We start from the raw sequence: 11,456 nt of genomic DNA, 5'->3' as shown, positions 1-11,456 counted from the left end.
TTTTCTGGCTCACATGCTAACCCTTCCCATTTTGGACCCTCTGCCTTTCTCTGACTTTTCATGTCCAATCTTCATAATTTTTCTTATCTTTCTCTTCTATTCAGTTCATCAAAGTAAAAAAAATAAAAATAAAATAACATTTAATAAAGATTGAAAATTCTTCTTCTCTTCTTAATGGTCTGTCTCTCTATCAATTTCTCATACACCACTTAAAGTTTCAGTCTTTATGAAAAAAGGTGTTATCTTTGAATTGGGTTTATCTCTAATTTGATACTAAATATAAAAAAAAAATATATCTTTTTTTCATTTTGATTCCCACTTTTTGGATTCTTTTTCTCAATATTGGATTTGGGATTTTTTTTTGGTGGGGTTTTTATTCGTTTCTTGATTCTCTTTTGAAATACCGTTTCTCTTCTCTTTTTGTTTATGAATAAAGTTTTCTTTTTTAATATTTAAGAGATTTGGTTTTCAAATAACCACATGCATGTTCTTGTGGTTTGTCTGATCTGGATTGGATCACAAGGGTTGGGTCCTTAGTGTTCCTTTTTTTTTTTTTTTTTTTTTACTTCCTGAGGTAATGGAAGGACAAATAGAGAGAGAAAGATAGTTTCTTTTTTTGGGGGTGGTGGGGTTGAGTGTCTGAGTTCTAAATCTTGGTCTTAAAGAAGAAGAAGAAGAAGAAAGAAGAAGAAGAAAGGGGAGGAAGAGAATAAGAGAAAGGTGAGATTTTTATCTATTTCTTCTTTCTTTGTTCTTGTTCCTAGACTCTTGGATGCTTTGCCTTGGGCCCACCTAAGATATAGAGATACTTTTCTTGTGCTTCCCAATCCAATCTGGTGTGTCAACTGTTTTCTCTTTTCTCCTTTTTGTTTTTGTGGTGTTTTGCCTTTTTGGGTTGTAATCTGAATTGAGTTTGTTATAAGGGAATATATCTCAAATTTGTGAAGTGGGGTTTGTCTCTAACTCTTGATTTGATATAATTTCTGGGATTTTGAGTGATTTTCAATCTGTTATTAAATGATTGAACTGGGTCTTTGTTCTTCCGCACATTAAGCTGCCTAGCATATAGATATAACCTATATATACACATATACTAGGCTACATTTCTCTTGAGGAATAGGAATGGCTGGTATTGATGTATCAAAATATGCTCATAGTCCTGTTCATAAGGCCATAGCCATGAGAGACTATGCCAGTCTTAGGAAGATATTGGCTAGTCTACCGCGCCTTTGTGACCCTGCTGAGGTTCGAAATGAGGCCATTTCTTTAGCTGAGGAAGAAAAGGCTGAGGCTATTTCGGCTGCCATTGATCGCCGCGATGTGCCAAATCGCGACACGCCTCTTCACTTGGCGGTTAAGCTTGGGGATCAGACTTGTACCGAAATGCTCATGGTTGCCGGTGCAGATTGGAGCTTGCAGAATGAGAGTGGTTGGAGTGCATTACAGGAAGCTATTTGTAATAGGGAAGAAGCTATTGCAATGTGTATAGTTAGGCATTACCAGCCTTTAGCTTGGGCGAAATGGTGTAGAAGGTTGCCTAGATTGGTTGGAGCTATGAGAAGGATGAGAGATTTTTATATGGAAATTACATTTCATTTTGAGAGTTCAGTGATCCCTTTCATTTCTAGGATTGCCCCTTCAGATACTTATAAGATTTGGAAAAGGGGTGCAAATTTGAGAGCAGATATGACATTGGCTGGTTTTGATGGATTTAGGATTCAACGTTCTGATCAGAGTATTGTTTTCCTTGGTGATGGTTCTGAAGATGGTAAGGTCCCTCCCGGATCACTATGTATGATCTCACACAAGGATAAGGAGGTTATGAATGCTTTGGATGGTGCTGGTTCACCAGCAACCGAAGAAGAGGTTCGTCAAGAAGTTGTTGCTATGTCACAAACTAACATTTTCAGGCCCGGGATTGATGTAACTCAGGCAGTTCTATTGCCTCAATTGACATGGAGACGACAAGAGAAAACGGAGATGGTTGGAGCATGGAAGGCGAAAGTGTATGATATGCATAATGTAGTTGTGAGCATAAAATCTAGGAGGGTACCGGGGGCAATGACCGATGATGAATTTTTCGCAACTTGCAATGATAATGAACCAGATAGTGAAGAGATTGATGATATCTTGACTGAGGATGAGAAGAGACAGCTTGAAGTTGCACTTAAGTTGGATTCATCAGAATTGCCTGTTGAGAATGGCGATGGGATTGTTGGGCATCGCCATAGCTCTTACGAGCAAAGGGATATTCATATAGAAGATGTCAATGTTTGTAGAAATGTAGAGATTAAACAAGAAAAGAAAGGATGGTTTGGTGGATGGAGGAAAAAGGAGACTAAAATTGAAACCCCGAAGAAAATCGCTCCTCCAAGAAATTCTCTTTGTGTAGAGGAGAAAGTGAGTGATTTGCTTGGTGATTCCCCATCAAGAAATCAGATTAAGCCAGGAAGACATTCTATGGAGATTCATATGAGAGGGGATGAGCTTCGACGAGTGAGGGATAATACCAAAGCTTCGTCGTCTTCCACAAGCTCTTCTGAGAACAGAAATCGCCACAAGGATGTAGGTCGAGAGAACGAATATAAGAAAGGATTGAGGCCTATTCTATGGCTTTCTCCAAACTTTCCACTTCAAACAGAGGAGCTATTGCCATTGCTTGATATTCTAGCCGATAAGGTTAAGGCAATTCGTCGATTGAGGGAGCTTCTAACAACCAAACTGCCTTTGGGAACCTTCCCTGTCAAGGTAAGATTTCGATTATTATTATTATTCACTTATGTTGCTTCATTGCTTTTGCTATTTTCATATGCTGAGTTTACTAAGATTTCAATTGTAGTTAAACTAGTATTGAGTGTATGGTGAATCACTTTTGTTAGTTGCATTAAGAAAGTTGGTTATGATAATGATATGATTGTTCATGTTGATCTTGAGACCAAAGTGGTACAAGGGCGAGTTGATTCTATAAGCGCGATATGACATAACATTTTCTCGGTTTCCATGTTCAGGTTGCCATTCCCGTTGTTCCAACCATAAGAGTAATGGTGACATTCACAAAGTTTGAAGAGTTAGCTCCCGTGGACGAATTCTCAACACCCCCGTCAAGTCCATCTGCTGTTGGCCGAGAAAGTCCAGCTGCTGCAGCATCATCTCAGCCTTCGAGTTCATCGTGGTTTCAATGGATTAAAGCTCCCTTACACCGTTCTGCATCATCCAACGCTATGTCGAGCAGTAGGATAGAAACTATCCAAGACCCTTTTGCGATTCCATCGGAGTACAGTTGGGTTACAGCCGAAGCGAAAAAGAAGAAAATGCAGGAGAGGAGCAAGTCAAAGAAAGCAAAAAGTCAAAACCAATGATTGGGAGTGAAGGCCTAAAAAATGTGTAATAGGGAAATTGAAAAATTGAAAATTTATGTAGTAAATCATTGTGGGGTTGGATGAAAAAGAAAGAAAAAAGAAAAAGAAAAAGAAAAATTGATATGATGATTCTTGCAATGTGTATACAGTTTGGAATGATTTGAAAAGCTCTTGCTTCATATACACTTCATTTATTTATTTAATTCTTATTAAATGTTTTTTTGTGTTTTTTTATGAATTGTATACACATAAAAGAAAATAGCAAATATGGCATGTGCCTTTTATCTTGTATAAATATTTTATTAAGGATACAAATTTTTTTCGCAAATTATTACTCTTGTAGAGTTTTGTTTTTCGATTTTTTCTTAAAATATTTCGAGTTATTGCAATTATTTATGCATATTTGTCCCCATTTTATTCGTTTTTAGAATATAGTTTGCTAATGCAATATTAGCGAGAATTAGAGCACTCCTAATAGCTTCTTTAAAATAGAGAAGGGAAATAAATCTGTCAAAAATATAAATTGTTGAGTAATGAATAGTGTTGTTTTACTTGTAGAGTATTACTATTTATTAATTTTTTAGTTTTAATTTTTTTTATGTTATGGATAATATATAGTAATAATATAAATTTTAAAAAAGTAAAATATATTAAAAAACAGATTATAAATAAATCAATAGAGAAGTTCATGAATTGTGTAATGTAAAAATTTACTCTAATATAAAAATGAAATAAAATTTTAGTGATATATTTCAAAGAATAGAAAAGAGAAACGGTTGGAGTGCTTTTAGATGCTAATCAAGATTTCGATTAGCCTAAGTTATAGATCATCCAATACGTATTTTAATTATACTTGTAGATTGTAAAATAATTGAAATAACACATTTATGATGATTTTTATATTGTGAGAGATTTATTCTTAAGAAAAATATAATAATTCGGAATTAAAACTCTAATTTGGAGAAAAAATTATTCCATTATTAACAAAAATTTAGGTTATGTGAAAGAAAGAGATGACTAAATCACCTTAAAAATTGTCTTAATTCTTTTTTTTTTCTTTCTTTCTAAGAAAAGAGTTCAATAGTAATCCTAGTTACTATTTAGCCTGTTTGTGTAAGTTCTCAAATAGTGTGCCTAATTTTTTCATGTGACTTTGAAAGAAGACATTTTCATTGGATTATGTTTAACTAGTCTACTCCTATCCTAAGCCCTAACTATATAATAATTGAGATTTGTTTAATAATAGTTTTGGTTATATTAAACCTACTCATTTGTCTTGTACTTATCTTGTTTAATTGTTATCCCCATAATTATTTTCATTTTTATTTTTATTTGCACATCCTGATAGGATTTATAAAACACTCAAAGAAATATATAAATCACAGATCCAAACATATTCCTAAAAGTGCTTTAATATAGAAAACCCTAAATCATAAATCTATAAAGCCTTTGCTAAATTAAAGAAGAAGAAGATGATAAAATATGAGCGGAAGCACTAACCTGAAGCCATTGTTGGAGATTGCAGAGAAGGTTTTGATCTTCCAAGAATACACTATTTTCTAGAGTATTTTCTCTGATGGGGAAGGAGAGAATACAGAAACCTTTTTAAAGCTGTTTCTTGGGGACCACTACCTATTTATAGACTCATCTTAGAATGAGTTTTGGGTATTTATAATTTGGCCCCTCAACAAATTATAAATTAACTTATGGTATCTACACATTAATTCCATGACACTTTAATACCCTTTTGATACCCATAACATAATTGGTCACTTAATTTTGTATCACACTTTATAATAGCATATACATTATACATATGTGCCCACATAGGATTTTTAATCCAACAATCTCCCACTTGGGCAACATATGTTACCTGATAAATGTATAACCTTATGAGCTCAAAATTTGCTATTATGTAAAGGTATTTCAACAATCTCGTCCATCAACTATACCCATATAGGATCAAAGCGATTTTCGTCATATCAATCATGACTAAACCCATCAATGGTCACATATACAAATATAGCCAAATGACATAGATCAATCATGGATGTGTAGCATGAAAATTTCATGCAATGTGAACCGAACATGCCTATTTCCAACTGGTCCTCCTTAAACCAAAGTGAGGTCAAACTTAAACATAACAAAACAGAGTGAATAAACTGAAAACTTTATTTCTGATCAGAAAATAACCAAATACATAAATGTCTTAAACAAACATAAAGCAAAGAAAATACAAACTCCCACTAAATCATGATATCCTCAAGTAATACGACACCCATATGAGCAGTGTGCTCATGAAAGACCTTGGGTGGTAATCCTTTTGTGAGCGGATCCGCTATCATGGAGTTTGTCCCAATATGCTCTATGGAAATCTGTCCACTCTGCACTCTTTCTTTCACAACTAGGAACTTTATGTCAATATGCTTTGACTTGGATGAGCTCCTATTGTTATTGGAATACAAGATCGTTGATTTATTGTCACAGAATATCTTAAGTGGTCTTTCAATATTCTCCAAAACACGCAGCCTAGTGACAAAGTTTCTCAGCCATATTCCCTGATTTGATGCCTCATAACACGCTACGAATTCTGCTGCCATGGTGGAAGAAGCTACAAGTGTCTGTTTGACACTTTTCCAGGATATAGCTCCTCCAGCTAACAAGAAAATGTAGCCTGATGTAGACCTTCTGCTATCTTGGCATCCAGCGAAATCAGAATCAGAATACCCTACGACCTCCAAATGATCTGATTTCCTGTATGTGAGCAAGTAATCTTTTGTTCTCTGAAGATACCTCATAACCCTCTTGGCTGCTATCCAATGGTCCATACCAGGGTTGCTTAAATATCTGCCTAACATCCCAACAATGTACGCAATATCTGGACGCGTACATACACGAAGATACATTAGACTCCCTACAACCGATGCATAGGGAATCTTTTTCATTTCCCGAATTTCAAGGCTGCTTTTAGGGCATTGTCTAAGACTGAATTTGTCTCCTTTAACAACAGGGGTATCACCTGGTCTACAATCTTGCATGCCAAACCTTTTGAGTACTTTATCGATATAGCCCTTTTGTGATAATCCAAGAATACCCCGAGAACGATCTCGACGTATTTGAATTCCTAATACAAAAGAGGCGTCACCAAGATCTTTCATCTCAAATTGCTTAGATAAAAATCTCTTGGTTTCGTGCAATAAGCCTATATCATTAGTAGCAAGCAATATGTCATCGACATATAGAACCAGAAATATGTATTTACTCCCACTGAACTTGTGATATACACAATCATCAATAATATTCATCTCAAAACCAAATGAGATAATTACTTGATGAAACTTGTGATACCACTGACGAGAAGCTTGCTTGAGTCCATAGATGGATTTCTTTAATTTGCAAACCATATTCTTTGGGTCACCAACCACAAAGTTTTCTGGTTGCTCCATATAAATTGTCTCATCAATGTCGCCATTGAGAAGCAGTTTGTTTTAACATCCATCTGATGTAACTCAAGGTCAAAATGAGCAACAAGTGCCAATATTATCCTAAAAGAGTCTTTCGATGAAACCGGAGAGAAAGTCTCTGTATAGTCAATGCCTTGTTTCTGAGTATAGCCTTTTGCTACAAGACGTGCCTTAAATCTCACCACATTACCATATTCATCCTTCTTGGTTTTAAGTATCCACTTACAACCAATTGGTTTTACACCTTCTGGTAATGGGACAACTTCCGAAACTTTATTGTCTTGCATAGACTTATTCTCTTCATCCATGGCATCAATCCACTTTTGAAAGTTAGAACTTTTCATGGCCTGATGCAAGTTGATTGGATCATCTTCCATCATTCCAATTTCATCCTCATGTTCTTGAAGAAATACAAAATAGTCATCTGAAATAGCATTTCTTCTCTCTCTTGTGGACCTTAATGGCTCTTGTTCTTGAGGGTGTTGAATTTGTTCTTCTGGAACAATAGCCTCATTTTGATTTGGGAGTTGTTCAACATTGTCTTGTTGAGGTTCCGGATTCATTTCTTGATCAATGATGTGTGGAAGCTTCGAACATTGTCTAAAATGATAGTAGGAACTGAGTTTGAATTCAATTCCTCCTCAAAAACAATGTCTCTAACCTTATTTCTCCCCCCAAATTCAACATCCTCAAAAAATGTTGCAGTTCCCATCTCAAAAATATTTCTGACAGTGGGATCATAAAACTTATAGCCCCTAGATCGCTCAGAATAACCAATAAAGTAGCTGCTAACTGTTTTGGAGTCCAATTTCTTTTCATGTGGCCTATAAGGCCTTGCCTCAGCTGGACATCCCCAAATGTGAAAATGCTTTAGACTAGGCTTTCGACCTGTCCAAAGCTCATAAGGTGTTTTTGCAACTGCTTTACTTGGTACTCTATTCAGAATGTAAGCTGCTGTCTTTAATGCTTCTCCCCGTAGGACTCGGGTAAGGTAGAATGAGCGATCATGCTCCTTACCATATCCTTAAGAGTCCTATTTCGTCTCTCAGCAACACCATTCATGCTAGGTGATCCTGGCATGGTGTACTGTGGGACAATACCACATTCCTCTAGGAATTTAGCAAATGGTCCTGGACGTTGTTCACCTGAGCCATCATATTTACCGTAGTACTCACCACCACGATCAGATTTGACGTTCTTAATCCTTTTGTTGAGTTGATTCTCAACTTCAGCTTTGTAAGCTTTGAACACGTCCACAGACTGAGTTTTTTCATGAATGAGATATAGGTACCCATAACGTGAGTAATCGTCTATGAATGATATAAAATATTGTTGACCATTCCAAGATGCCGTAGGGAATGGCCCACAAATATCTGTGTGAATCAATTCTAAGACTTCTGAAGCTCTATTGGCACCTAATCTCTTAGTTTTGGTCTGTTTTCCCTTGATACAATCTACACAGACATTGAAATCTGTGAAGTCAAGAGACTCTAAAATGTCATCAGACACAAGACGCTCAATTCTACCTCTTGAGATATGACCTAAGCGTTTATGCCATAATGACGCTGAATTTTCTTTATTTAATTTGCGTTTAGTACCTCGTGATTCCACATGCAAGGTTTCATTATAGGATGCAATTTTTTCTAACAAATAAAGATTGTCATAAGTATTAAAATAACCAGTTCCAATAATATTCGAATTTAAAGACAAGGTAAACTGATTGTTTCCAAATGAACAACAATATCCAAATTTGTCCAACAAAGAAACAGAAACTAAATTCCTCCTAAAAGACGGCACAACAAAAGTGTCTTTCAAATCCAAATAAGAACCAGTTCCTAATAACAATCTGAAATGCCCAATTGCTTCCACTTCCACCGATTGACCATCGCCCACAAAGATGTATCTTTCACCATCACTTGGCTTTCGGTAGCTCAGGCAACCCTGCATAGAAACACTTATGTGAGTAGTAGCACCGTAATCTATCCACCAAGTGTTTCTAGGTACCGAAACTAAATTAACCTCGTAACGTACCAAAGCAAGATTACTACCTTTCTTTACACGCCATGCGTGATATTTGGCACAATCTTTCTTCACATGTCCAGGTTGGTCACAAAAGAAACAACCCTTAGAATCTTGTTGTTGTTTCTTTTGAACTGGACCCTTAGCAGCTTCATTCTCAAATTTCCTTTTCTTGCCCTTATCCTTAGGGGTAGTGGCCAAATGAGCACTTTCGGTTTTGTCCTTTTTCAACCTTTCTTCCTCTTGCACACAATGAGAAGTAAGCTCGTTGAGAGTCCATTTCTCTTTTTGACAGTTGTAACTAATTTTAAATTGGTTAAACTGTGGAGGAAGCGTTAACAAAACCATGAGTACAAGTACATCATCTGAAAGCTCAATCTTAAGTGTCCTTAATCTTGAGACAATATGATGCATTTCCATAATGTACTCCCTTACATTTCCTTGACTCTTATACTTCATGTTCATTAAAGAACCAAGAAGTGTTGTCATTTCAACCTTATCGTTTTTAGCAAAACGTTCCTCAATTTGTTCAAGGAAATTCTTAGCCATAGTAACCCCTTCGGATTCGGTGCCCAAAAAGGCTTCTGGAATGCTGTGTTTCATAATCATTAGACTCATGCGATTTGAACGATCCCACCTCTCAAATTCCCTTTTATCATCATGGGAACTTTCCTTAGTGAGAGGTGCAGGTTGTTCATTCCTTAGTGCATGGTCTAAATCCATACATCCCAGAACTATAAGTAGGTTCCTTTTCCAATCCTTGAAATTGGTCCCATTAAGCATAGGAATAGAATTAATGTTAGCAGATATTGAAGCAGCAGAAGATGAACTAGCTGAATATAGAACAAATAAAACAAGCTCACATTAATATGCATAATTAAACAATAAATTCAAAATTTGGTTAATCCCATCTCAAGATACCAAACGCACATTAATATCAAGTCTTTGGACAGTAATATTAACTGTAAGCGGTACTCTCGGTGTAGCAATCAAATATTGACAATAAAACTGTGTCAAACAATAGATTAATCTTTGGACTAACGTATTGCTCACACAAAATACCTTATAATTGTCACACATTTATCGCCACAGGTATGTTTGAAATCTAGCAAAATATTCACTTACCTTTGGGCTAGTCAATATAAGCATCAATTACAAACACACAACCAACCTAATATTTAAATAAATTAATCTACACAAAAGAGGTCACTTTGGCGACGTATTGTTTTAATTAATTTATTCAAAATATTAGTCCTAAACCAACACCAAAATTTAAATTTAATTGTTTCCAAAATATCTTAATTAAAATAAATTGTACCTTAGCATATATACTGTAATATATAATAATAAAAATAAAACTGTATATGTATATAAAATAGGTAAGCTAAAAAAAAGATTATATATTTATATATACAAACTTATGATCTTGCTTTCAATTGCAAGAAAGGCCACATTAACATTATATATGTACATATCTTACTGAAGCCATTTAACCGCAGGAAGGAAAAAACAAATAAATAAATAAATAAAATAACATCAGGAAGATGCAATTCAAAAAACTGAATATATATTATATAAACCTGACATACATGTAGCCGAACATACATATATGGGGAAGTTACATACACATATATCCAAGCCAAAATAGTACACACATATATATAATATGACTCAATGATCCGAAACCGATAAAGCATAACAGTCAACGACAATCAACAAAATATATATATTCACTTTCAATTGTATATAACACCACCCAACACAAAATTAATCACCCAAAATATTTACACCATACGGAAGAATAGAAAATTTATGATCAAGAAACCTTAATTTAAAAAATCTCAAATTTCATAAACAAAATCATCAGATCTTCAATCAATTTAGCAAAAGGTAGCTCTGGTACCACTTGATAGGATTTATAAAACACTCAAAGAAATATATAAATCACAGATCCAAACATATTCCTAAAAGTGCTTTAATATAGAAAACCCTAAATCATAAATCTATAAAGCCTTTGCTAAATTAAAGAAGAAGAAGATGATAAAATATGAGCGGAAGCACTAACCTGAAGCCATTGTTGGAGATTGTAGAGAAGGTTTTGATCTTCCAAGAATACACTATTTTCTAGAGTATTTTCTCTGATGGGGAAGGAGAGAATACAGAACCTTTAGTGTTTCTTGGGGACCACTACCTATTTATAGACTCATCTTAGAATGAGTTTTGGGTATTTATAATTTGGCCCCTCAACAAATTATAAATTAACTTATGGTATCTACACATTAATTCCATGACACTTTAATACCCTTTTGATACCCATAACATAATTGGTCACTTAATTTTGTATCACACTTTATAATAGCATATACATTATACATATGTGCCCACATAGGATTTTTAATCCAACACATCCTTCCAAAACTAATTAAAAATCTTTATTAGTTTCCTTTAAAATTAAATTTATGGTAATAATAAGTAATAATTATTAGTTGTCATTATATATTAAAGAGTAATTTATATTGTAAATATTTAAGTTTAATTTTCGGTTGTAAATAAATATTTAAATTTATTTTTAATTGTAATAATAACTAAGTTATGTTTTTAGAATTTCTGTAAG

At 34.6% G+C, this 11,456-nt stretch overlaps 1 protein-coding gene across 1 annotated transcript; it reads left to right on the top strand.

The window, feature by feature from the left end:
• On the top strand, positions 1–3,573 carry LOC115722649 (uncharacterized). The gene is made up of 3 exons (XM_061103875.1): positions 1–720; positions 1,098–2,748; positions 3,009–3,573. Exons 2-3 carry the CDS (start codon positions 1,123–1,125, stop codon positions 3,357–3,359), a joined length of 1,977 nt encoding a protein of 658 aa, XP_060959858.1. The 5' UTR covers positions 1–720; positions 1,098–1,122; the 3' UTR covers positions 3,360–3,573.
• Positions 3,574–11,456: the final 7,883 nt, after the last annotated feature.

The sequence above is a fragment of the Cannabis sativa genome, chromosome 9 (assembly GCF_029168945.1).
Source record: "Cannabis sativa cultivar Pink pepper isolate KNU-18-1 chromosome 9, ASM2916894v1, whole genome shotgun sequence".
NCBI classification, from domain to species: domain Eukaryota; kingdom Viridiplantae; phylum Streptophyta; class Magnoliopsida; order Rosales; family Cannabaceae; genus Cannabis; species Cannabis sativa.
Note: the sequence above shows the minus strand (reverse complement) of the source record. Positions and strands in the feature narration are given on the sequence as shown.

Bases quoted from the DNA above. Each gene is read 5' to 3' on its own strand.
- LOC115722649 (XM_061103875.1), top strand. From the start codon at position 1,123: ATGGCTGGTATTGATGTATCAAAATATGCTCATAGTCCTGTTCATAAG. The intron at 2,749-3,008 runs GTAAGATTTCGA...TTCCATGTTCAG, and splicing joins TGGGAACCTTCCCTGTCAAG to GTTGCCATTCCCGTTGTTCC.